A 25,960-nucleotide genomic window follows, 5' to 3' on the forward strand; every position below is an offset into this window, starting at 1 on the left:
TTTTGGTTATGAAGCCATGAAAATGCAGTTTACAGACTCCACTGGGGACATCTTGGTGCCTGCAAAGACTTCTTGATACCATCATATAGGAGAAAACTTCCACAGATGAAGATACTATGGAGTAAAATGATTCAATTGTTTCTCAAAACAGACTGAGCTGCTCATCCACATATTTGACTTTAAGAAACCACATTTGGCTACATAGGCCTGTTATCATTAACTACCATTCATCCATTCACTAATACATCAGCTCTGGCAGGTGTTTTCCAACCATCGGGAGCAACTTAGAGTACCAACAGCCTTTTGATTTAAAGACTGTATTTGTCTGGGTAAGGAACATTCTTCAGTGGAGTCCTAACTGCTCCAAATCAATACACAGAGTCGTCCCTTAAGTCAAAGCAATGTTTTACTTGCAGCAAGGAGCAAAATGTACAGCACAGAGTCTGAACAAGTGAATAACTAAAAGCATGAAGCATTGGTTCTTATATACAGAAAACAGAAGACAACCTCCTGCAAGTGTGTGTGTTTAGGCGTTATGGTGTTCTGACTCCCCGCTAAGGATGTCTTGTCCTTATCTCACACTCACAAGGTGAAAAAGAGGCAATGAACATTTACAGCATTCTCATACTTTTTACAAAGATCATTGGATCAAAACATAGAAGTATTCTAACAGTCTGATAATTGATTAGACTACATTTTACATTACTTACGCAAAAGATTATATTCCCTACTTTTAAGTCAGACTAATGATAGATTTTAGGTTCACTGATTAACTGTTTTACATCACTTTTCTATGTATAAAGAGTCCAGAGTCCAGGGGAATTAGTGGTTGTGATGCCAAGAGACAATATAACGCGTTGCTCTCACAGGAGAGAGAGGAGTGATAGGTGTGAATGTGAGTGTGCTTGGTTGTCTGTCTCTAAGTGTAGCCCTGTGATAGACTGGTTACCTGTCCAGGTGAACCTGCCTTCACCCTGAGTCAGCTGGGATAGGCTCCGCCCCCCGTGACCCCAGTGAGGATTAAGGTGTAGAGATGATGGATGGATGGTGATCTGTGCAGAAACAACATCAGGCTGATACAGACTGTAAAAGGTGGAAACTGAGTGACGTCTGCAGCAAACAATCAGAATATGTCACTGACTGACATGTAAAGCTCAGGTGAGCTCCAGTTACTCAGGTGTTCCTCTCCTCAGGTCCTCGGTGATGGTTACAAATCTGAGATCTGATGTAGGAGATAAAATGTGATCAATCGTGATGTCTTTTCTTGTTTGTTTCCTGAAATAACAAATTATTATAAAGTGAAGTAACTGAGAAAGCAAAGATTGAATGAGAAAAATCCCATGTTCAGTTTAAAGTCTGTCTGCTTGTGACGAGGATCCAGACTGATGATGCTGAAGCTTCTTTAGGTCTTTAAACTGTTCTGTTTGGTTTTCTGTTGAGGTTCTGGTCTGGTTCTGGTTGGAGGTATTTGCAGTGAAATATTCATCCTTCGCTGATCCAAAGTTCTGCAGAAAGTCAGAAATGACACTTTGTTCTTTCATCGGTTCTCCTGGTTCTGGTGGGAGACGTCCTGTTGTCTACAGGAGACTTCAAACCTTCTTTCATCAGCTCATGTTTCATGTGGACAGAAGGCTCAGTTCTCCTCCTGTGGTAGAAGCAGAGCGCCCCCTGCTGGACCCTTCCAGACCTAAGGCTCCACATCACGTTTACAGGCTTGAGATGCAGTGAAGGTGGAACTTTGCAGATTCCCAGTATTCCTGAACCGCTTCTGTGAGTTCATGTTTTCAGACTGTCAGCTGGATTTTAGCTTCAGAATAAATTCTGTTTGTGTTCCATAGATTCTGTCTGAGAGACAGATCAGACCCTTATTCTGATTCTGACCTGATCTGAGTCTGTGACACCAAAACAAACATCTGGTTGGTTCCAGAGATGATCAGAGATTCTTCACACAACGGCTGCATCTGTCCGAAAGATCTGAGACTCATATTGGTCATCTGCCCCGTTCTGTACCGATCTGGCTTTTTTCCCTCCAATTCTGGTTTCAAATCAGATCCTAAAGCTTTTATTAAATCAAAAACATGCAGCAGGGTGAAAACCTGAGTGAGATTTTCTAACTGAAAACTTTTTTGTTTCAATTTTATTTACTTCTCTTCAGTTAAACGGATCAGAAACCTTCAGCATCTCGTCTTCATCAGTTTCTGTCTCATAAAACAACTAGTTAACTTTTCAACGGATCATCTGAGAAACCTGAGATAAACCTGCAGCTTTCTCTTTAAATTTACACAAAATCACATCATCCGTCATTTCAATGTCACAATAAAACACTGCAGAGGCTTCGTTAAAGGGCAACTTTTATTTTCAAAGCAAATCACCAGAGTTAGTGTTTATTACACAAACTGTGTTTCTGTGGGGCTGAAAACATCAAAATATCTCCCATCTCTGACGGAACTATGGCTTTTTAATCTGATTGTAGATCGTCTCTGCAGCCTGACGCAGCTTTAGGACGTCGAAAACGTTCAGAGAAAAACTTAAAACTCCCTACAAGTTAAAATGTGAAAATCTAAATATTCTAAGGAAGAATTAGATGCAAAGAAAATGTGTTTGAATTTTACTTCTTCATCTTTGTCTTCAAATATCATATCATATAATATTTGAGTTATTTTAAACTTCACAGTCTGTCTCTGAGTTTTCAGGCTTCGCTGCTGATCTGTTAAACGAGATCAGACGGAAAAGGTTGGCAATAGAAACAACAGTCTGGTCCTTTAACAGTCTCAGCGTCCAACAAGTGAGAATACACCAGTGGCTGAAGAACAAAGGTTTCAAGGATGGATAATGAGATCTGTTTTCTCGTACCAAACATCAGGCTCACGATCAAATTTAAAAGGACAATTTGTGAAAAAGTTAAATTAAATAAATAAGTTAAAGATTGAAATGTGTCTGTTTTAGTCGAGTTTCATCTTTCAGTTGTTGTTTTAAATACAAAAAAAAAAAAATTAAAAGACAAAAAATAATGGAATAAACAGATTGATCAATTTTTCATTGCAGCGTTGACAGAACTGCGACTCCCAGAGTGCACTGCTGCAGGAAGCAGCTGATTGGCAGATAACGGCAGCTGAAATTTGAAGATGACCAGCTGTCGAGGATTGTGGGTGATGCAGAGCAGAGTGAGGAAGGTGTACCTGAACAGGTGAGTTCAGCGGCGTGTTTAAACTTCACACGATCAAAGTGGATCACAGGAGAGAAAAAGTGGTCCCAGATAATTTGTGAAACTATGCTGGACCAGGACCTTCAGAACATCTGGAGATGTTTCCCTTCAATTAGGAACTCTGAGGCTCATCATCATGCTTAAAGTCAGAGCAGCCGATTATTAAATGAAGCTAAAAACACAGAAATGTCTCAGAGGACGAATCAGGATCATCTTCAGCTCAGAGTGAATCAAAACTCATTGAAGGAGACATTTCAAATGAGCAGACACAGACAGTTAGAACTGTCGCTCTTCAGCCAATAAAGTTCCTAATAACCAAACCTTTACTGAAACTGAGGTTTTATCCAAAATCACACAGTTCTGAGGCCAGAATCATCTGTTCCAACCTTCATCTTATACTGCAACACCTGTGACATGAACATGTTATCATTCAAAGAGAAAACATCTTCTACACAAAAACAAGTGGATTCATTCATGTAAACCGATTATTATGACTGAGCTCAGTCTGATCAAATAAATTGCTTCACTGTCACATTAAGTTCTGAGAAAAAATACGACATAAAACTGAAACTGTTACCAGATTCAGACTGAAAAGTTCAGAGACCAGGTGAGGTCAGGAAGTGCTGCTGTTTTCTTCTTTTGGTCAAATTTTGAGTCACTTTCAACTATTTGATTATCTTCAACATCCACCTGGTGGTTTCCATGAGTTCGTCCTCCAGACTGAACTCAGAGTTCCACCGGAACGTCCTGAGAACATTGAAGCAGCTGAACTGTGATTCATGTCGCTGCTCTGACAGTCTCAGCTGATTGACACCAGATTTTGTCCACAACAACACAATCATTTCCGTCCTCAGACTCTCCAGATTTGTCATAAATCAGATTGTGTGACGTCGACATAAAGACCACAGGAACAATAAAGACAGCTGATAAAAACAGGTGATTTTACATAAAGACTAATTATAAATAAAAAAAATCTGTCTTGAAAGGATAATCTGAGTTAGTTCCAAGATCATGTAAAATCATATTTCGACTCCTCATTAATCTCTCAATGTGGAATATTCAGTGGGCAAATGTCTCACATCAAATCTAAAACCAACCGAGCTAACATTAGCTGTCAGGCTAACTACAGCTAACTAATGCTAACACGACACAGCTTTGCCCACATCTCCTGCTCGCTAAATATTTTCATTAGAACCATGCAGATCAATACTGTTGATCAGTTTATATCTGAGCTGATTAGAAATGTTCGGACATTGACAACGTTGTGCTTTGGTCCGCTACGGTTCCCTCATGGAATAAAACAAAAGTTGATACTGATGAAATATTGATGCTAACGTTGGCTCTGCAGTGAGCTGAAGGTGCTGATCCAGCAGGTGAGAACAGGTGGGCAGCAAACACTGACGTCACACAGGTGAGAAAAGTTTAGAGTGAACCGTTTCTATGTGAGCATGCTCACTAAAGCGTCAGCCGAAAGGGGCGGGGCTATTCCTTTGGGCTGGTCTGGGTGTAATGTGTCGCCGCCACTCCAGCTGCTCTGAGGTCAGAGGAGTGGGCGGGGTTTCGCCTTTAGAACTCCACCTTGCAGGCGGGGAAGGTCTCGTCCTGCATGGCGACGGTGCTGTTGCTGCCCAACACGGTGACCAACAGCTCCCGCTGCCGGTCATGGGTCTCCTGATACCACTCGTGCATCGTCAGCGAATCAAATGTGGGGATAAGAGTCACCTGTGGGCAAAGACAGACCAATCAGAGAGCAGGTTGAGAAGGTCAGCATGAGGTGAAGGTGCCGCCACAAACCTGGACATCTGGCCAGCTGCTCTTCCCGTCCAGCAGAGCGTCCAGGATGCTCCTCATCGACTCCTCCTTCACCGGATCGTCACCGCTCACAACATAGTACGACGAGCGAAGGCGTCGGAACAAGTCCGAGTCCACGGTGGAGGAGGCGCTGCCGGACGGCAGGTAGGCCAAGTCCACATAGACTGCAGCACCCTCAGAACCTGCAGCTCTGGAACCTGCACAACAGAACACATTAGATTTACCTGCTCCTCCAGCTTCATGCTGTTTTCCACCTGGACACTGCAGTCGGACAGAATCAGCCTTTTTCCAAATGATTTCCAAAGACAGTTCACATTTGGTGCGGTTTCATTGAAAAAATAAATACCAAAGAAAAACTGCTGGTTCCACAGAGCTGCAGGACTTAATATTGCAGAGAAACATGAACCCCAGTGAAGAAAAATGAGACTGAAGCAAAAACTGCCCAAAAACTGCCTGAAGTTCAGAGAGGTAACTTAAAGCTTTCTTGTCAGAGTTCTGAATAATGTTTCAGTACAGAATTAAAATCGGAATAATAGTTTCATGACCTACCTGAAGATGGCGGTTTTGCTGCTCCTATTCTGGATCCCCCAAGTGAACTTCGCAATGATGGCTTGGTGTCAAGGCTGGACGCCATCTTCAGAGAGCCGGTGGAGCTGCCGGCCTTTGACTTCCCGTTCTGGGTGGCGGCTGCTCCAGTCGCCTTTGTACCTGCAGGTTTCTTGGTCCTTGCAGCTGAAGTCTTTAGGCTTCTGTTGGTCTCTGTATCAGCCATGCAGGCTCCACGCTGAGGGGGTAATGGGGGCAGATCTTTGACCGGGGCAGGTGGGGGGTCGTGCAGCTGCCCCACTCTGTGGGTTGAGTGCGGACCAGGATAATCTGGTGGATAACTGGGAGGGAAGAGGCTGCTGGAGTCCTCATCAGAGTCGGAGTCTGCAGTGATGGAGGGACACTCCTCGGTGCCAGGAGGGACGTCGGAGTCGGTGGCAGTTGGCAGAGAGTCGCTCACCGATGTGGGCGGAGTCTCCTGACTGTAGGCTGAAGGACAGTCACTGCTGCTCTGGTCCCGAGAGCAGTTGTTGTTGTCAAAGTAGTTCGGTGAGGTGGTAGCGGCGAGACCTGGGCTCACGTGCTGCTGGTGAGTCTCGGGGGTCCAGGTGTGCTGGAACTCACAAGGGGACACCAGGCACAGGTCCACATCATGGGGGGCGTCTGAAATGAGCTCTGACATACCGTGTATGTGACCCTCCGGTCCACAGCGTCCATTATGGGATGACCTCAGAGGTAAGACCAACCCAGTTTCTGAGTCACTGACATGTCCGTTGGAGTAGACTTTGGGTGACGCTGCAGCAGGAGGCAGCGCTTGTTCTAAAGAAACTGACAGTGATTCATCGACTTCTGTAGAGTGTGGTGAGCCAACCTCTGCTGGCAGGGAGGTCATAGTGGGGGAGGAGTCTGGCAGGATGTCCCTGAAAGGACTGAGTGTCAGCAGGCTGGACTGTTTGTCCTGAGAGGATGTGGAGTTTTCCAGACCTTCTCTGAGGGAGCTGAGGTCTGACGTACGACAAGAACCTCCCTGGTTGTAATCCTCAAAGCCCAGACTGGAGCCTCTGGCCTCAAGGCCGCTGTCCTCGCCCAAACCCCGAGTGTCCTCCGCAAGGGACTGATGGAAAGGGGTGTGTCCGGCGCTGTTTGGGGCAGAATCTGCAGGAGAGACCACCTCTAGAGTTTTCTCTTCGGAGTTCATGCAGACGTCCAGTCCCTTCTTTAGCAATCCCTCCACTGGTTGGTACGCAGTCGGAGTGAGATTGAAGTTGACGCTGGGAGCGCATTTAGGTGTTTTGGTGACCGATGCCCGGTCCGTCTCCATACAGCGGAACGTCTCTGGACTCTCTACTGTCGTGGTCTGGTTTGCATTGGCCTTTACTTCATCTGAATTCACCGCCGTAACCTTTGTGCTCTGATTGTTACCATTGTCATCTTCCAATCGAAGCTTTTCAAATTCAGCCGTCATGTCCTCCGGCGTTGATACTTTAGATCGATCGGCCTCCTTCTGGCTCTCCTGCTCCTTTGAAGCCAGCTTACCTTTAGTCCCTTTGTTTAGAGTGTCTTTCTTTGGAAGCGTCCCATCTTTCTTCAGCGTCCCACCTTTACCTGCAGCCTTCCTCAGATCTGTACTTGCTGTCGACGCTGCACTTGAAGCTCCACTTGCCGCTTTCTTCACTTCTTTAAGCATTGGCTTTGTCACTTTCTTTTCCTCTGCTTTTACATCCTTCTTGCTGTCTTTTTTTGGTTCAGGTTTAAGGTCTTTCTTTGGCTTCATACTTGTGATTTCCTTCTTTGTGGCTTCTTTCTTCTTCTCTGCACTCTCGTCTTTCTTCACAGCAACAGCAGGAGTCTTGTCATCCTTCTTCTTTACCTCCTTCTTCTCATCTTTCTTTGGAATGAACTTTTCAGCAGGTTTTGCTGGCTTCAATTTAGCATCTGCTTCCTTAATTTTGGGCTTTTCTTCAGCATCCTTTCTCTCTTTAGGTGCAGTATCCCCAGCTGCCTTTGGCTTCGTTTTCATCTCTTGTTTTTTGACATCTACTCGTCCAAGTTTGTCTTTTGTCAAGGCACTGCTGGGTCTGAAGTCCTTTGACTGGGACTTAAGGCTTTCTCTACTTTCTGCTCGTTTTGGTTGCTTCTCAGTTTTGGATGTTTCTAGATCATTCAAACACACTGATGGATGTTTGAGGAACTGTAGATGTTTGAGTTTTTCAAGTCCATCTAGAATTTTGGTCTGCGGTGTGCACCCTGGGAACAGAACACGAATGATTTTCTCCTGAGGGCTGGATGGATGCCAGACCAGCAAAGCACAAATGGAAACAAGGCATGGTAGTGGAAGATCTGAATCTTTTATGTTGGATCCATCCTTTGGCCAAATCTGCATTAAAGCTTCAAGTTCTTTACTGCCACTGACAGGGTTCAGCGTGTATAGCTCCAGACGACCAACTCCCATCTTCTGGAACAGAATCACTGGTTCTATGGTGGGTCCACTGGACCGGATCAGAGGTTCAGGCTTGATCTCCAGTCGGTTTAAGTGTTGCAGAGTCAGTGCCGCCAGGTCAGAGCTCCGGAGCTCACTGGGATCCCCCTGGATGGACTTCAGTCTGTCGGTAATGTTCAGGAAAACCACACCGATCTCCGGGGAGATCAGATTCTTCATCCAGTCCCCGTCCACTTGAGATCCAGCTGAGTCCTCGTCCTGCTCGGCCACTTTCCTCAGCAGCAGACTGTTCAGCCCTGGCAGGTTGTCCACGCCAATGTGAGTCAGGAGCACTGAGTCGATCCTGTCCAGGTGTCGGACCAGTTTCCAGAAGCAGGAGCGGGGATCAGAGCCGCCGTTGACCAAAATGTTAAAACCGTTAACAGCAAAAAAGGCAGAGTCTCCCCTCCCACCGGGGAAAATGTAGCAGCAGGGCCGGGACAGCTTCAGGAAGCCCACAGTGCTGGGCGGCTCCAGCAGGTCAAAGGGCGACTCAGGCTCCAGAGCTTCAGACAGGTACTCGGTGAACTCCTGCAGACCCTCCATCTCAGGCAGAACCACAGGCGGGTTGATCCGAATGTTCATAAGGACCTGCAGGTTGTGGTTCTGCAGCACCGAGTCCTTCCAAAGACCCAAGTCTGGACAGCAGAGGGTGAGGCTGGCCTTCAGCGCTGGGTCAGCCGAGTTCAGCTGCTCTGTAACCTGCCAACACAAAGAGGAGGTGAATGATGAGTCCGTTTTGTTTTATTTACACACACAGGAGTTCTACGATGAGTCTAGTTCTGCTCAGTGTTCTCACCTCCTCATCTGAGAAGATGTGGATCAAGTCTCTGAGGGAGAAGCAGCCTTTCTGTAGCACAATGTCTCCACAGTCCTCCACACACTGACCCGCCAGAACCAGCAGTTTGTGCCGAGACGAGTCGCAGATCAGACGCCGAACCTGAAACGAAAACAGTAAACAAACGGTAAACAAACAAACATGCCATCACACTGCAATCACATGGAGCGATCAGATGATTAGAGTAGCTCTGCAGCAATAAACGGACCTCCACATTCAGACACATGACTAGCGTCAGGCCCACAGACCATCTCTGTGAGCTGCTTCCTCTGACTCACCTCTGAACAGACCAAGTCGTGTGCTGGATTCACCAAAACCTGAGTGTCCAGAACATCCCCGCTGTGCTGCAGAGTCCGCTGACCTGCAACACACCAGCATCAGTCAGAGCTCAGGTGACACACAGGTGTGCTAAGAAACACTGCAGCCACTGATCTTCCTTCAGGTGTTCTGAGTTTCTGCTTTGTTGCTCTGAAGGAAGTTTTTTCTATCAACACCATTTATCTCCCTTCAGCTCAAACTTTACAATCAGACTTTATTCAGACAGAACTTTGAAACAAATCAACTGTAGTTCAAATTTCTTTACACGACAAAACATTAGATGTTAAACAGATGTAGAGATGAATGCAGATACCAAAGAATAAAATAAGATGAAAGAGAGACGAAGAAAAACGTGACTATAGAAGACGGATCTGTAAAATGTATATGTTTAATATCATCATCATTCTTGTGTGTGTGTGTGTGTGTGTGTGTGTGTGTGTTGTGACCTTCCCGCTCCTGAACATTGTCACTCTGCTGTGACAATGTTCAGTTTCCCAGCATGCCCTGCAGGAGCAGCGTTCTCACCTGGAACATGTTCTGAGAGGAAAGCTGAGTGTCTGGACACGAAGAGCTTCAGTTGCTGATCCAGAACCGAAACATCCAGATCCACGGGCCAACAGCGCACACCTGAACACACACCACACAGCAATCTATAATATTGATTATCAGTTATGGTTCATTTATCAGCCAGAACGTGTAGGAACAGAAAGAATCGACAGATTTTCAACTTCTCTCATCTAAATCACTTTATGTCTTAGTCAAACAATCTCCAAAAGTGAAGTTTTTGCTGTAACCAGATGCTGTGGAGCCAGAACCTTCCTCCTCCTGGTTCTGACCCTGTAGAACCAGAATCTTCTACTTCCTGGTTCTGATCCTCCACCGCTGACTCAGCTGTGACCAACAGGAAACATTCAAAGAGTTTCCAGGTGAACTGCAGGCAGTGTTTCCTCAGAGAGACTGAGAGGAAAATCCAACCTACTGGATCAATAAGTAAATGCAGCATGGCTCAGAACCAGTGAACAGAGGAGCCAGTTGTTGGAGATACATTCAGCATGGTGGAACATCTTTCTACAGCTGATGGTGGAACATCTTTCTACAGCTGATGGTGGAACATCTTTCTACAGCTGATGGTGGAACATATTTCTACAGTTGATGAGCAGAGCAGAGAGGAAAAGTCTGGAGACATGGAGATAGTTCAACATCTGCAGGACGAGGAGACGACATGAGCTCCAGGGTTTTCTGAGTTCTCTCTCCTTCTTCATGGTGTTCTGGTTCCACAGAGCTGCAGGACTTTATGTTGCAGAGAAACATGAACCACAGTGAAGGAACATGAGACAGGAGCTGCTGGCAGTCAACAGTGATTGGTCACATCACAGCTGTACTGACCAATCCGTTTAAAACCCTCCTTAGTTCACAGAGTGACACCTCCTCCTTCTTCCTCATATCTCTGTTCAGACGGTTTCCTCACAGCAAACACAAGCTGCTCGTATATACCAACAACTTCCTCTTTGTGTGTCAGCAGTTACAGCAACACAACACAACACAGCAGCAACAAACAGGCGAGAACCTGCTCAAAACCAGCCTGATAAACTGAAACAGCCTGCAGCCTGAGCAGTTGCCACAACACAAACACAACACAACCATCAGCACAGACATTAAACTGTTCAGAACCAACCGGGCCTGAATGTGCTGCAGTGACGAGCTCTAACATGTGATTGTGTTTTTCAGTCGCAGAATGAATCCTTGGAGCTGCAAACACACTGAACTGCTCTGAACACATCGTTACACTCATTACACACTAATTATACACAGTGATAAATGTTAAACGGTGTCTTTATGTGTACAATGAGCGTGTAATTTTATCTCCAGAGCAGCTGATCCACACCATGACGCTCAGACTGTGGTTTGTGTTCTTATTATGGTTGTAGTTGTGTGTTTCAGATGAAGCTCAGACAGTCTGACACCCACAGACTCCTCAGTGACATTAGTTATAATAGAAATAATATTTATGGCAATAATATGAAATAATATTGATAAATGTGTCTGTAGACTGCAGGTTCTGGTGGCTGCTGTCTGTACAGAACTGTTCAGACCGGAGACCTGTTACGGTGCTGGTTCATCGGTCCGTTAGTGCCAGCATTCTGTCATTCAGACTTAGGTCACTGTTCTGTTCATGTTCTGTTCATGTTCCTGCAGTCAGACATGAACCCTCAGTGCTGGTAGAACCGCAGTAGAACCAGATATTGATCAGTGATGAAACTAAACTAACAGCAGCTGATCAAAGAGTCCAGATAAGGACGAGCTCAGTTTATCTCCAATTCCTGGAACAGTGAGAGTTGAAATGTTCCGTGCAGCTGATGAACAGCTCACCTGTCTGAGGTGAGCAGGTGTTCCAGCTGCTCACCTGTCTGAGGTGAGCAGGTGTTCCAGCTGCTCACCTGTCTGAGATGAGCAGGTGTTCCAGCTGCTCACCTGTCTGAGATGAGCAGGTAGCAGGTGTTCCAGCTGCTGCTGGTCCATGTTGGATCACTGATCATGACACCGGTTCAGTGTGTCGATGCAGCAGCTGGTTGGATCCTGCAGATGTTACACTGACTCAACAGTTCAAACTCACTTCAGCTCCTCTCAAATAGTCTGATTACATCCTTACTGGTGAGTCCCAGTAAAAGTTTTGTTCTGATTGGTTATCAAGTTTCTCTGAGATGTTTCTATGTTGGTGCGAAAATGTGTAAAAATCCTTAAATCACTCCCTACAGCTGCTGGTGTCCGTTAATGTGACGGTGCGGTTCCCACGCTGCTCCAAGTTCTACTGAAACGTGCGTCGGTCCGACCCGGTTACGTTTTACTGTTACATTCACACACGCAGCAGGCAGATGAACGGAACACGGAGCAGGTCTGAACGAGCAGAACTGGTCCGTTAGCTCTCCGTTAGTAGTCTGCTAGCTGTCCGTTAGCTTTCCGGGTGTATCCTCATTTCAGCGACTCGCAAAGTTTCCAAAATAAAAGATCTGAAATAATGGGATGAAGCTCTCAGCTAGCTAGCATGCTAACATGCTAACAATACTCTCTGAACGGGACCGTTACCGTGTTTTTACTGAAGTTGGAAACACGCTGCGGCTCTATACACCGGACGAGAACCAGGACAAACCCGAACACCGGACAGAATCGGCAGTGTGAACCAGCAGCTCGGTTCTTATAGGTTCCTTTCTGTTCGTGTGCCCGGTACCGGAGAACTCACCTGAGTCTACCTGCCGCAGCACTCGCTCCAGCAGCCCGGCGGGCCGCAGCGCTCCAACCACCACCACCACCGAGTGTTCCGCCGCCGCAGGCCCCGACGAGCCGGGAGGAGAAGAACCGGGACCGCCGCCCCGCTCCGCCGCCATCATGGCACGGACTGTCCGCTGCTGACGTCAGCCGCAGCCGCACGTACAGCCCCGCCCACGCTGCGAATGACCAATCAGAGAGGAGAAGCCAGCAGCTGGCCCATGGGCTGGCCAATCAGAAGAGAGGAGGCATTCAGGATGTCTCAGGAAACATAAGCTTCGTTTGGAACTTCAGCAGAGTTTCAATGTTCCATAAATGTGATAAAAACAAAAATTCTGTCAACCTTTAATAAATCTGTAAAAAATGATTTAATATAATGTGAACAGATTGTTGTCACAAATCATTCAGCTTCAATTTATTCCACAATTCCATAAACAAGTCAAGTCCATTTTCAAAAAAGAAACATGAATTTACATCTAACTGAATTAGCGTGTAATTTAATCAAAACAGATATCTGCATAATCAGTTTATTCTTCAGGTAAAATGATCAGACGCTGTTTAACTCTGTAGTTTCCGTTTGTGGTGTTGTTTCCTCAGCTGCTTTATTTCCACCGCCCTGTGAGCCCCTGAACGCAGCTCGGTGTTGTCCGGTGTCATGGCGGCCCAGGTGCCCGGTCGGTGCTCGTACTTCGTGCAGAAGAAGAACCGTTTCTGTAAGATGGTTGTGGGAAAAGGGAAGCTGTTCTGCGGAGAACACGCCAACATGGTGAGTTCACGGACCGTGTTGCGTTCATGGGCTTCACCGCAGAGCAGAGACACGTGGCGACCGACGGAGGCTCTTGCCCTCCTGAGGTGGCCCCCAGAATACATATTGTGTCCTCAGATACTCCGGTCTGATCATTGATCAGGTCCTTGTGTTGAACAGTTCGCTGCAGGTTTAGTTCAAACATTATTTCTTTCGTTGTGCTGAATTCAGCTGAACATCAGTGGATCCAGTTGGTCCATGATTGTTCCTTCATCTTCCATCCAGAACATCAGCTGACCACAGCCCGTTTGTGTCATTAAAGCTGCATTGTAAGGTTCTTTTGAAGTCGCTGGTGAGGATGTTAATTGATTAATTCAACAAATAAACAGATGAAACTGGGCATGATATCAGAAAATGTATATTAGATCAGCTGTTAGATAGTTAGAAGATAGAAAGTCACACATTCATTTGTCAATCACAGTTTTCTTCCTGAAGGGGGCGGGGCCAGGAGCAGGGGGCGGGGTCAACAGCAGGTCATTAAAGCTACAGACACTGAAAGAGTTCAGAATAAAACCAGGGTTATGATGAAGCATCTCTGACTGAGACATTTTCTGACTTTAATCTGAATAAATCAGGATCAATATGAAGCTTTAAAGAAATTTTTTAAGGATGTTGATGAATTACAAATCAAACTAAACGATTGATTGTGGTGATCACTTGACTGTGTTTCAGGAGGGGGCGGGCAGCAGGAGGATTGTGTGTCCATTGGACCCCAAACAGTGAGTCATCAATAATCACTGATGGATCAGATGTTTGATTGATTAAATAAGGAAACCAGTCAAAATGCTCCTGCTGCTATTTATTGCTGCAGTTGGTGGCGCTGCTGTTTTCTCGTTTCAGCACCGTGACTGAAGACAAACTGCAGAAGCATCTGAAGAAGTGTAACTCCAGAGAGAAGCCCAAGCCTGTGAGTCACAACAGATCCAAACTTTATCAGCTGAGTTATTGATGAGAGACAGCTATAGAGTCATTATATATATATATATTCATACAGGATCCACACAAACAGATGCTGTTTTACTGCACAAATATGTCGACTCAGAACTCATGAATCAGTGTTTGACTTTCCGTAGGTTTATTTTGTGGAGAACATAAATGCCGGATCAGCTGCCGGAGACGAGACGCTTCATCAGGTGACAACTGCAACTGGTTATTTTTAGTATTCATCATCATAAGAGTAATAATAACATTAATAATAATAATAACAATAAACTCCACCGACAGGTGAGTCTGTCGGAACGCAGCAGGTCAGAGGTGGAGTCTCTGCTGGACAAACTGAAGACGGTGGTCAAAGGTGAGCTGACCAGTGTTTCAATGTTGGGGGTGAAATATTATGTTTCTGAACATTAAAGCAGATAAACGTGTTCTAGTACAATCAAACATACAATCCTACAGCTGCATGAGCAGAATAATGGAGCTTCAGCTATCGTCTGTCAGTGGTGTTGCTCATGCTTCAGAGGATTCCTGTCGTTGCTGTAGGTCTGCAGTGTGACCTGGAGGACAGAGTTCTGTCTCATCCCGTCCTCCACGATGAACTCAACAACCCAAAGAATGGAGACTCCGCCTACAAACACCTGAAGCAGCAGGTAGAGAACACCAGCGTTGAGCAGAGTGACCACAAAAACCAAACAAAACAAACTGTAAATTCTGTCTGACTAAGTTCAACAGGTTTCAGGTAAAACTATATAAACTAAATTCTGACTCTGCCTTCTGTGAAATCTAATGAAAACAATCAGTTCTCATTTATCTGCTCCATGACTTCACAGTGACACGCCTTGATTTGGCCCCGCCTCTCTGAGTCTCAGATTAATCTCATCTGACCTGCCAGGTGTGTTTAGTCCTCCATCTTAGGTCACCTGGAGGCGTTGGGGCTGCTGGGAAGGGGGCGGTGCTTCGTAGAGTTCGGCGCAGGTCGAGGAAAATTGTCTCACTGGATCCACGAGGCGCTGAAGACCTGCGACGGGCCAAAGACCTGCGATGACCTACAGCTGCTGCTGGTGGAGCGCTGCAGCACTCGCTTTAAGGTGCAGACAGTTGTTCACTCCTGGTTCTTAAATCTAAACCGCAAAACCCCCGAACTGGGCGTCAGACTTTTTTAAACCGAGCAAAGCTGATCAGTTTGATTGATTGATCACTTTGATCGACGTTGTGTTGCAGGTTGATGGGAAGCATCAGGAGGACAGCGTTTCGTTCGAGAGGCTGCAGGTCGACATTCAGCATCTGGATCTGAGTAAGAGACGAACATCTGCTGCTCTGAGTTTGATTGATCGATCACGTTGATCGGTCACTTTGACTGAACTCGGCTTTGATTTTCTGCATGTTTGCAGGTAAAGTTCCTCTGCTGCAACACAGGAGCCTCCCATTGGTCGGAGTAGGGAAACACCTGTGTGGAGCAGCGACAGGTGAGAACGGGCCACACATTCTGAACTCTGGGGCAGCCCTGGCTCAGGCGGTAGAGCGGCTGTCCTCTGATCAAGGGTTGGCAGCTTGATCCCCTCCACAGGCCAAGTGTCCTTGGACAAGACCCTAAACCTGAAGTTGCTCCTGATGGCAGGCAGCACCTGTCACTGTTGGTGACTGAATGTGTGTGAATGGGTGAATGAGAAACACTGTAAATCGCTTTGAGGACCACTAAGGCAGAAAGGAGATATATGGGCACAGACCATTGCAGACCATGATCGGCTTTCGGCAGCGTCAGTCACTTCAGGGGCGTTTTAGACACAAATGACGCTCAAATGAGGCAGCATCACGAAAGATGATTGACAGAACAGGATGTCAAACTGAACAAAAAATGGTGACTCGCTTGAAAACTTTCATTCAAAAATCTTTTCACCAGAACCTCTGAGGGCTTAACCTACTGGATCTGTGGCATCTGGAAGCTCCTGATCTGGAGCACAAAAGTGAACAGAGACTATCTCAGATGTTCCTGAATGTTTTTATCTTTGGATTCATTCAGAACTTTGTGCTGCTGATTTCAATGATCAAACAGAAGCTGCAGACAGAAAACCTGTTGAATCAACTTTATCCTTCCTGTAGTGAAATATTTCCATACAAACGAACAGAGCTGCAGCATTATGGGCAAATGATCATCAGCATTATTTATCACCATTCATTGGTTTTGATGATAAAATGGTCTTTTAGATGAACAACAGTAAATGAAAGTTTTCTAGAAGCAGGGCGCTCCTCCTGCTTACATAGAAAATGACTGTGGACATGAACCAAGACTCCAAACTAACTCGTGACTCCAAAACCTCTCCGCAGGTTTTCAGAACCAACCAACAGTTTTCTCTCACACTGATCTGGAGCAGCAGGTCATAAAAGAACAAAGAACTGATCAAATGCATAAAAAGCAACATTCTGGCACCATATCAGGGTTCGAGGGTAACTTCCCTTCTTAGTCAATGCAGTAAAGGTTTGAGGGACTCAGCTGGTTCTGTTCTGGTTCTGTTTCAGATCTGGCTCTACGCTGTCTGTTGGAAACACCAGGACCCAGAGATGCAACTGAACCACCCCAGAAACGCCTCAAACCATCCGAACCAGCTGAGCTAAGACCAGGGGATGATCCAGGAACGGCACCAGCAGACTCTGGTCCGGGTCCCGGTCCAGTGTTGGGCCTGGCGGTGGCGCTGTGCTGTCACCATCGCTGTGAGTGGCGTCACTACGTCGGGCAGCAGTTCTTCCTGGAGCGAGGACTCGGAGCTGCTGAGTTTTCTGCCTTCTGTCGGATGTCCAGCTGGGCCACATGTGGACTCAGACCGACCAATCAGGACCGCTCCCCGCAGGATCCGACCAATCAGAGAGGAGACGATGAAGAGCATGAACCAGCAGAAGAGACAGACTCCGTTAACAGGTAAATATTCAACAGGCAGCCTGTCAGCTGTTTTCTGTTGGTCCAACAACAGCCAATCAGGATTTAGCTGCGTTCAGGTGCAGTAGGACAGTTTGCACAGAGATGTTTAATGAGGCGATTCCTGTGAACAGCAGTTCCTAATAAAGATGCTTGACTGGAGCACAAACGTGAACAGAGACTAACTCAGACGTTCCTGAATGTTTTTATCTTCCTGTTCATTCAGAACTTTGTGCTGCTGATTTCAACGATCAAACAGCAGAAAACCTGTTTAATCAACTTCAACCTTCCTTTGGTGAAATATTTCCATATAGATGAACAGAGCTGCAGCATTATGGACAAATGATCACCAGCAGTATTTGTCACTGTTATTCATTGGTTTTGAAGATAAAATGTGATATTTTCAGAGTTCTGCTTCCACTTCATGTTCAGCTACATGTCTGCTAATGTTTAAATCAGACTGAAAATCATCTGCAGCTGGATTCAGAGCATCTCCTGGAGGCTGAATATGAACTAAACAGAACCAGAACTCCTCACTGGCCAAACATCAGCTGATCTACAGACACTGTTGTTTACAGATGTTCCCTAAACGCCTCACAGTCACCAGTAGATGCTGTTCTGTGCAAAGAGAAGCCTCTAGTCTCCGTCAGTTACTGTGTCACCCTGGTTGTATGTCTGTTGTGTCATCCTGGTTGTGTGTCTGTTGTTAGGTTTGTTGCAGCAGCAGACCGGCAGCAGGTCGGCCATCTCTGTAAGCTACTGATTGACTGTGGCAGACGTCACTTCTTGAAGACTAAAGGCTTCAGCAGCAAACTGAGCCGGTACGTCTCCGCTGATGTCACTCTGGAGAACGTTCTACTGACCGCTGAACCTTCATCCTCCTCCTCCTCCTCACTCTGATGTTCAGCTGCAGTTCAAGGAGAAGTGTTGTTTTCTGTTTTCTGCCACAGTAATTGAATCTTTGCATTTTGACGCCATCTTGGAATTTTCTGATCCACATGATTCATCTGTTATAGAGATGTTCTAATCAAGTTTTTTATACCCCTGATCCAACCAGAGCCAATTAGTATTCAGTATCTGCAGATACAGAGTTCCAATCCGATAACATTTTCCTCCATAAACACTTCAAGTACATTGAAGTTATTAAAATCAATCCAGTGTATCTGCTTACCAACCAAATGTCTCTGTAATGCATTAAGAAAACCCTGCATCTCTACCTCCAGTCTGTTCCTTAATGTTCTGTCGATGGAACCTTGTAGTAAAGTTCTGATAGAACCCTGTCTAAATGTAGAGTTAGAGGCTACATGATGTCAGTAAATGGATCATAGACCAGCTGTAGTACCTGGTTGTTCCACCAGGTGGAGCCTCTTCTTGTTTAAACTCGTAGAGACTAGAATAGGTGTCACTCAGTCTACAGTTCATGTTGGCAGCAGAGAGCATTCTGGGAGTTTAGCAGCAACGGGACCATGACAGAGACTCTGAGGAGGTTGATGACCTCCAACCAGAACTGATGGGTTTAAGACATGCTGGAATCAACCAGAACAGAGGTCCGTATCACTGTGATTACTGATTGGAAATACTGCTAAATACTGATTATAAAATAATCATAAACTAGCATCCCACCGCAGATTGTGCACACATGTGACAGAAGACGTAAACTACAGATCGGACAGAGGTTTGATACACATCAGTTAAAACAATGTGTTGATTATCTACGACCCTCATCCCTGAGATTTGATCAGAACATTCCTCATCATCACAGTAAAATCTGCAGCTGACTGAAATAAGAAAAGCAGATTTGTGTTTCTGAAAAAACTTTTTATTGTTTTACTAAAATGAAAATCTTAACCAGACTGAATGTGTTCAAATGTTTTGTAAAGTTTGTATTAAAGCCTTTTCAGTTTCCTGTTTCAGTAAACGTCATACAAGCAGTTGTGGTTCTGACCCAGTTCAATAGAATCAGTTCAAAGCTGGAAAACCTGAAATAAAGCGGAAGAAACAAACAGGAGCTGAACAAACACCAGTTTCGGTCTGAAATCTTCCAGGTGAAGCTGCAGCTGAAGAAGAAACGACGGATCGGTTAATCTGAGGACTCGTCGTTCGTCTCTGAAACGTTCAGAACAGAAACATGTCAGAATATCAGACGGGTTCACTTAAAGTTCATAAAACTAATTCAGGTTAACAACAAAATGGATCAGTAAAACTTTAGTGTGCACATCAATACTGTTATTGATCCTCTTCATGTACCAGATTAATAAACTGAAGGAACAGAAGGAGTCAGAGGGTTTTAGGTTCCAGTTAAAGGTCTCGGGTTAGAGTCCTGGTTCAGTCCAGACTGTCACACTGTGCAGGGTTAAAGTGTTAACGTCCACGGATGTTACTGTCCAGCAGCTCCACTAGGACTCATGGCTACTAACGGTTGACACAGTGCATGTTGAGGACGGCGAAAGCTCTCTTTCTGGACTCCTGGATGTACATCTGCATGAATTCTCGTCCGAACATCTCCCTGTCGTCCTCGTCATCCTCGACTGTCCTGGACGGCAGCGTCACATCCAGAGTTAGAGGGTTGTCCCGGAAATTCACAAACCTGCTCCAAAGAAAATGTAAAAGGTCAAGGTGTGTTAACACTGAGGGCCAATTGCTCTGCACGAACAGACTAAGCAGCGGACAGACGTACCTGAGCATGGACAGACGTACCTGAGCATGGACATGCCCTCCATCAGAGGGGGGATGTCTCTGAGCCGGTTGCTGCTGAGGACCAGCGTGTCCAGACTGTCCATCCTGCTGATGTTTTCTGGAAGTCTCTCCAGCTCGTTCCTCTGCAGCCACAGAGTGTGCAGCTTCTGCATCCTGAGGACAAATGTCTTGCTGGTCATTGGCTGCTGGCCGAAGGGGGCGGGGCTCGGCGTGTCTTCATGTCCTACCTGTGTATGTCATCAGGTAAGTGCTGGAGGCAGTTTCCTCCCATGTCAAGCCACTCGAGCGCTGGCAGATCCACCACACAGTCCGGCAGGACACTGAAGTTGTTCATGGACAGATCAAGGTGCTGCAGCTTTGTCAGCATCCTCAGCTGGAGACAGAGGACAGAACAGACCTCAGACCAGCTGGACCAGAACCAGGTCTACAAGGAACCAGGCCTACAGGCATACGGACTGCAAAACCAGGACAACAGAAACTATTAAGAGATGCTGGGGTTTGGGGTCCACACATGGGTCAGGCTTATACCTGGTTTAAAAGCTTCTTAAGTGAACCTGGTATCTGGTTTTGGTTCTGACAGCTACTTGGAGATTTAGGTCTGGAATCCAGATTAGGTCTGTGTTCATACATTATCTGACAGTTGGTTCAAGTTTGTATTTGTACCTGTTCTGATCAGGTTTATTCCTGCTTTTGAAGCTGACTCTGTGCACCTGATCAGGGGGTTGATTCTCACAAAGAAGGTCTGGATTTGGGTTTACATCTGGTTTGGATTCACATCTAGTTTACAAATTATTGGTCTGATTCACAAATGAAGCTGGTTTCAGTGTGGTTCTTAGGTTTGCACTTGCCCAGGTATCACCTCACACCTGCAAAGTTGTTCTGGTTTTTATCTGGTTCATGTTCACGCCTACTTTGGAACTTCTCATCGTTCTGTTTTTGTAGCACAGTGGTAGCCAGTTCAGGTTGATGCTGACACCAGGGGCCTGTACTGCGAAGCCAGATCGACATACCCAGGATATCTTTCAGAGATCCAGCTTGACTAACCTTAACAAACGCAGTCAGGTTAGCCGGTCTTACAACGGTGGTGATCAACTCAGTAAGTCAACCCAGGTTTGTCTGATCTGAGTATGAGCGCGTGCACATAAAATGGGCGGAGTTATCAGCATCTGACCAATCAGGACTATGGACAAATCTGGCTGCAGAGCGGCTCACTTTACCGCCGAGGAGCAGAACATAACCTTTACAAAATATGAAGAATAATATTAAAACATCATAGGAGCAAAACACAGCACCATTGCAGCGACCAAGGCCAGAAAGGAAAGCTGGCAGAAACCTGCCGACTGTGTGAATGTATCAGTTCATTAGTTTATCATAAGATATGATCACTGGTCCATCATGAAGGCACCTGAGGATTCCTTTAATTAATGTGCTGCCTAATGTATAGACTTGTGGCAATTCTGCCATGTTTTACTTTCAGCTGCAACCCTGGCGGTGTAAAAAGGACGCGGGAACAAATTAACACAGAAACATAATTCAAAGCAGTGCAGCTTATTAACATATCCTACAAATACAAGCTTTAATGCTAAAATCAGTTTACTGCTGTGGGCTGATATTGGTATGGAATAAATATGAAATAGCTTTGACATTGTCTGTAGCCAACAGGAAAAAACTGAATGAAGGAAGACAGGAGCTCATAGAGATCCTGGTCAGGGGGCACTGTTTGGCCGGTCCTGAAAAACCCTCACACTCCTCAGTGATCCCTCACAGCTCTGATAAGTAGCAGCTCTTCTATAAATGCTGATGAGGTCATTTTGTTGAGAACTGCTTCGTTTTCTGCTCCTTCTGAAGTTTTACAGGAGAGAACTGGTTTTTAGTGGGGGTGTTTTTATACCCAGTGATGTCAACCTCCAACATAACCTGCTGCGGAGCAGGGTAGCCATCCAGCCAAGTTACCATGGTGATGTACCCGGTAAGAAGTGAACCACCATCGTAGGACTGAAAACCCAGGATTTAACCTGAAGTTAACTCGCTAACCCCAAATCCTGCTTCGTAGTACAGGTCCCTGGTCTATAAGCGGTCTGAGGTGATGGTTTACACCTGGTCAGGTGCTTGGTTTGGGTTCATACCTGGTCAGGCAGCTCACTCAAGTCCCGGTTCATGGCCAGCTCGAGTCTCTCCAGACTCTCACAGCCGCTCAGCTCTTCAGGGACAAACTGGATCCTGTTGTAGCTCAGCAGCAGCTCTCTGAGACGGGTCAGCTTCCCTGAAGCAGAACCAGAACACCAGGAGACTGAACTGTGCTGTGAGCTGAGACCAGTTCACGTGAAACTGGTTCAAATGAGGTTGGTCCAAAATCCCACACATCTGGACTATCATCAGAATAAACTGAACTTTAATTTAGAAGAGGTTGTGCTCACCAATCTGTTTCGGAACCTCAGTGACCCCATTCCGGGACAGATCGAGGACCAGCAGGTTCTGGAAGCTGGAGATAAAATGAGGAATCTTCAGCAGTCCGGTCCGGTGGATCTGCCACTCCTGGACCTGACTGAGCTGGACTAGACAGCTAGGCAGAGACTGGGAACATGTAGAATCAGAGAATCAGTGTTGGTGGGGTTCAGGTGACAATCGGAACACCTGTCGGTCTCCTGTGGGCGGAGCTACCTTCCACTCCTCCTGTTCAATTCGCAGGATCAGTCGCCCGTCTTCAGTCTGCAGCTTCTGCTTTAGTCGAGCTAAAACTGCCCGGTCCTCCCAAACACCAACCCCGAGTCTGGACCACCGACAAGGGGAACACTTACTCAATGTTCTGCAAATTCTCCTCATGTTCTCATAACATTCGTCAAACATACAAAAACATTTATAAAACATTCACTAAACATTTGCTGATACTGACATGCAGAATGGTAAGAAAAGTCCTGAGGTTAGTGGGCGGAGTCTGACCTGCCTGTGGCCCCGCCCCTTTCGGTGCTCCTCTTCTGCTCCTCCTGGTTCCTCCTTATCCTCGTCTCCCACAGAGCTTTGATTGAGCTCACCGAGCCGCTCACCAACACACCCGCCATGATGTCGACCAGGTGATGTCACAGCACACAGAGGGACAGGTAGGATGACCTCTGACCTTTAAGCTGCAGTCCCGCCCCCTCACTGACCATCCTGTGACATCATCAATAGGTAATAGGCAGTTTCACTTAATTTCAACTGTTTCTGTGTATTTTCGATGAAATGTCTGGAAAACAATTAAAGAAAATTACCTTAAAGGAAACAATTACACTTAATTAAAAATGGCAAAATGTTCGACAAACAGATGTGTGAAAAGGAAACTCACACCTGCTTTATTTCTACATTTTAACTGTGACTGCAGTACAGCTGTAGTACTGTGACAGTGACTCTGTAATACTCTGTAGTCGTCTCCAGAAGTAGAATAGGAGGCAGAGTCTTCAGCTATCAGCTCCTCTGTTGTGGAATCAGCTCCCAGTTTGGGTTCTGGAGGCAAACACCCTCTCTACTTTAAGGTTAGGATTAAAACTTTCCTCTGTTAAGCTGATAGTTAGAGCTGCTCAGGATCACCTGAACTGTCCCTTAGTTATGCTGCTATAGCTTTAGACTGCTGGGGGACTCCCATGATGCACTGGGCTCCTCTCTTCCTTCCATACAGTTATAACCACCATTACATGCCACTAACTCTGTGTTTTTTTCTCTCTGTGGACGTCTCTGTAACCGGAGCTCTGACCTGCAGCTGCTGGCCTCACCAACCCCCAAAATACTTTCAATTCATATTCATTGTTCTGTTCTATTACTGCTCTCCATCTGCTATCCTGTGGCCCCCATCCCCACTCTGACCCAACCGGTCGAGGCAGATGGCCTCCTTCCCTGAGCCTGGTTCTGTCTGAGGTTTTTTTGCTCCCTTGGGGGGCGGTTTTGGTTCCTTCCCACCACTGCCAACTGCTTCCTCAGAGGGAGTCCAAAGGTTGCTTTGGATTGTTGGGTTCTCTTGTTTAAATCTGTAAGGTCTATACCTTACTATGTTAAGTGCTGTGAGATGGCCTGTATTGTAAACTGTGCTATACAAATCAAATTAACTTGAAAATTGAACTGATTAGTATTGGTAGTAGTGTTACGACATAGTGCAGTCATATAGAGGTATCAGTATACAGTATATCCGTATTAGTGCTGTAGTATTTTCCAGTGTGTTAGTACTGCAGCGTGTTGTCACCTTGCAGCAGAGCAGCAGCGGTCCTCCATACTGTGTCTCTGCAGCTGAAATCTGACCTCAGATCTGCTGGATAATTTTAGCCTTCAGGTCACATGACCCTGCTGATATGACAGTCACATGACCCCATGTTCAGCTGACATCAGAGGAGCATGAATACATCCAATCACCTGATCGGGAACTTAACAAGCTGCAGAAACTGTTAAAAGTGAAACAGAACACACTATAAAAAAATAAAGTTAAAACTACAGACACACAAAAAAAAAACTACAGTTAAAACTATAGACACACTGTAAAAACTGTTTCAGTGTAGAAACCAGTCCAGGACAGTAATTGTTGAACAGAAACACAGTTTGTGCACTTCAGCTTTATTCAAACACTTCTGACAGCAGGAGTCTGAAAACTGATCGACACACCCCCAAACATAGAAAACCCGACAGTTTTTACACCTTTACATTTAATCTGCTGCTAAAACACCACAAAGCAGGAAAAAACATCTGGAATATGTGAGACAAACAGTCGTGTAACATACATCCGACACCATGTGCTTTTCACCCAGCAGCCACCGGGACAGGAACTGGAGATAAAATCAGCGTCAGCTGCACATCTGGACTGAACCATCTGAACATCTGGAGATGAATGAGGGTCAGCTGTAGGTTTGTGTAACCGAAGCTGCAGACAATATTCTGATGTTGGAGAGAACAATCTCACCACGTGGTCCATTTAGCAGCACCTGATCTTCAGTTGTGCTGGAACTGGAGGTGCTTTTGTCAGCACAAAAGTCCTTCAAGTGCTCTGTCAGAATTAAACATCTGCAACTCCTTAAAGCGTCCACCTGCTGGTGAAACTGCTCATTACTCCTGTTTGTCCATCAGTCTCTGAGGAAAAACCTCTCAGCCATAACCAGGTTCTGTTTTAGGCCTTAAAATGACAAATTCTCATAAAAGCAGCTGATAAGGTTTCTTAAAACAGAATGATCATTAACGGAGTGACTGTTCCAGCAGTGATCGAAGGATTTGATCAAACGTGTCAGAGCAGGAACTAAACAGACCTTTAGCTGGGTTTGTCTTGTCTTGTTCATCAGGGTGAAATGGGGAAGCAATTTTTAAGTTTAACTTTGTGAATCTGTGTCTGCACCAAGAGCTGGAAAATAATCTGGTAATTCTGCAGAGTCGAATCTGTGTTAATCATTTGGTCCGTAAATGTCTGAAAGGTGCCCATCATGGTTACATCTCTGGTTACCACAAAGCCCAAAGATGTTTGGTTCTATTTCAGTCAAAGATGATTAATGTGGAGAAGCTTCAATTAAAGAACGAAGATACTTCACCCTGAAAATGACAACAACGGGTTCTAAAAGCTGAGTCTTGCCTAATGCAGCTGCGGGTGGTTCTGAACTCAGACAACATCAGTTGCTGAGTGTATCTGGATCCAGGACCAGGTCAGCAGAATGTTCAGATTATTAGGAAGTGGCACCACAGCGCAGTTTGTTCTGCGCAGAACCTTGCGGTTCTTACAGGAGATAAAGCATCAGAGTGTTCCAAATGTAGTTTGTGGGACGGAGGGACCACAAAACAGTACCGGGTTGGTGTCAACAGCAGACTTCAGTCTGGATTCAGAACTGGCTACAGCTTCACAAAGACAATCAATTCTGACTTGATCTACACAGTAGACAGAACCAGCAGACTCGGGTTGGTTCTGTTCCATCAGAGAAAACTGGTCAAACACTGTTGGGTCGGTTCTGTACAGAGGACAAACTGGGTCACATCCTCCAGCTGACCTAGTTTTGGTCATTTCATTAATTAACTTGTTTTCCACTGCAGGAACATGTTCTGTCAACTGCATCTTTGAACCACAGAAGCTGTCCAGGTAGAACCTCTTTCAGAGTTCTTCCTCCAGGGTCGGTTCATCTGAGGGCCCTGCAACACTGCTGTTGCACTGCACT

The 25,960-nt window shown here is 45.7% G+C and overlaps 3 protein-coding genes across 4 annotated transcripts; 1 reads left to right on the forward strand and 2 right to left on the reverse strand.

Moving 5' to 3' along the window:
• Positions 1–2,334: 2,334 nt before the first annotated feature.
• On the reverse strand, positions 2,335–12,584 carry map1sa (microtubule-associated protein 1Sa). The gene is made up of 7 exons (XM_008295434.1): positions 12,437–12,584; positions 9,724–9,825; positions 9,159–9,241; positions 8,842–8,982; positions 5,567–8,744; positions 5,000–5,214; positions 2,335–4,927 (listed from the first exon to the last, which is right to left on the reverse strand). The coding sequence occupies exons 1-7, from the start codon at positions 12,582–12,584 to the stop codon at positions 4,772–4,774; spliced, it is 4,023 nt and encodes a 1,340-aa protein (XP_008293656.1). The 3' UTR covers positions 2,335–4,771.
• A 305-nt stretch (positions 12,585–12,889) lies between these two features.
• On the forward strand, positions 12,890–19,037 carry trmt13 (tRNA methyltransferase 13 homolog). The gene is made up of 11 exons (XM_008295436.1): positions 12,890–13,228; positions 13,940–13,986; positions 14,108–14,174; positions 14,341–14,400; positions 14,492–14,561; positions 14,747–14,853; positions 15,106–15,291; positions 15,425–15,497; positions 15,595–15,669; positions 16,721–17,117; positions 17,825–19,037. The coding sequence occupies exons 1-11, from the start codon at positions 13,118–13,120 to the stop codon at positions 18,012–18,014; spliced, it is 1,383 nt and encodes a 460-aa protein (XP_008293658.1). The 5' UTR covers positions 12,890–13,117; the 3' UTR covers positions 18,015–19,037.
• Positions 18,918–24,037, reverse strand: lrrc39 (leucine rich repeat containing 39). 2 transcript variants are annotated; one of them, XM_008295435.1, is made up of 9 exons: positions 24,022–24,037; positions 22,752–22,961; positions 22,473–22,581; positions 22,229–22,385; positions 21,938–22,074; positions 20,039–20,184; positions 19,812–19,964; positions 19,532–19,701; positions 18,918–19,220 (listed from the first exon to the last, which is right to left on the reverse strand). In XM_008295435.1, the coding sequence occupies exons 2-9, from the start codon at positions 22,868–22,870 to the stop codon at positions 19,195–19,197; spliced, it is 1,017 nt and encodes a 338-aa protein (XP_008293657.1). In that variant the 5' UTR covers positions 22,871–22,961; positions 24,022–24,037; the 3' UTR covers positions 18,918–19,194. The 2 variants fall into 2 exon arrangements, 1 of the variants encoding a protein (XP_008293657.1); XR_520726.1 differs by lacking the exon at positions 24,022–24,037 and having other exon boundaries at positions 19,362–19,701.
• Positions 24,038–25,960: the final 1,923 nt, after the last annotated feature.

This window comes from Stegastes partitus, unplaced genomic scaffold (assembly GCF_000690725.1).
Source record: "Stegastes partitus isolate 25-593 unplaced genomic scaffold, Stegastes_partitus-1.0.2 Scaffold1047, whole genome shotgun sequence".
NCBI lineage: Eukaryota > Metazoa > Chordata > Actinopteri > Pomacentridae > Stegastes > Stegastes partitus.

What these genes read in the sequence shown, in the direction of transcription:
- trmt13 (XM_008295436.1), top strand. Translation starts at nt 13,118, where the DNA reads ATGGCGGCCCAGGTGCCCGGTCGGTGCTCGTACTTCGTGCAGAAGAAG. An exon ending in GAGACGAGACGCTTCATCAG is followed by an intron (nt 14,401 to 14,491) that starts GTGACAACTGCA and finishes CTCCACCGACAG; the next exon opens with GTGAGTCTGTCGGAACGCAG. An exon ending in GAGACAGACTCCGTTAACAG is followed by an intron (nt 17,118 to 17,824) that starts GTAAATATTCAA and finishes GTCTGTTGTTAG; the next exon opens with GTTTGTTGCAGCAGCAGACC.
- map1sa (XM_008295434.1), bottom strand. Translation starts at nt 12,584, where the DNA reads ATGATGGCGGCGGAGCGGGGCGGCGGTCCCGGTTCTTCTCCTCCCGGC. An exon ending in GCTGCGGCAGGTAGACTCAG is followed by an intron (nt 9,826 to 12,436) that starts GTGAGTTCTCCG and finishes GTGTGTGTTCAG; the next exon opens with GTGTGCGCTGTTGGCCCGTG. An exon ending in GCAGCTGGCCAGATGTCCAG is followed by an intron (nt 4,928 to 4,999) that starts GTTTGTGGCGGC and finishes CTTTGCCCACAG; the next exon opens with GTGACTCTTATCCCCACATT.
- lrrc39 (XM_008295435.1), bottom strand. Translation starts at nt 22,870, where the DNA reads ATGGCGGGTGTGTTGGTGAGCGGCTCGGTGAGCTCAATCAAAGCTCTG. An exon ending in TTGAACAGGAGGAGTGGAAG is followed by an intron (nt 22,386 to 22,472) that starts GTAGCTCCGCCC and finishes ACATGTTCCCAG; the next exon opens with TCTCTGCCTAGCTGTCTAGT. An exon ending in TGAGTGAGCTGCCTGACCAG is followed by an intron (nt 20,185 to 21,937) that starts GTATGAACCCAA and finishes CTCTGTCTCCAG; the next exon opens with CTGAGGATGCTGACAAAGCT.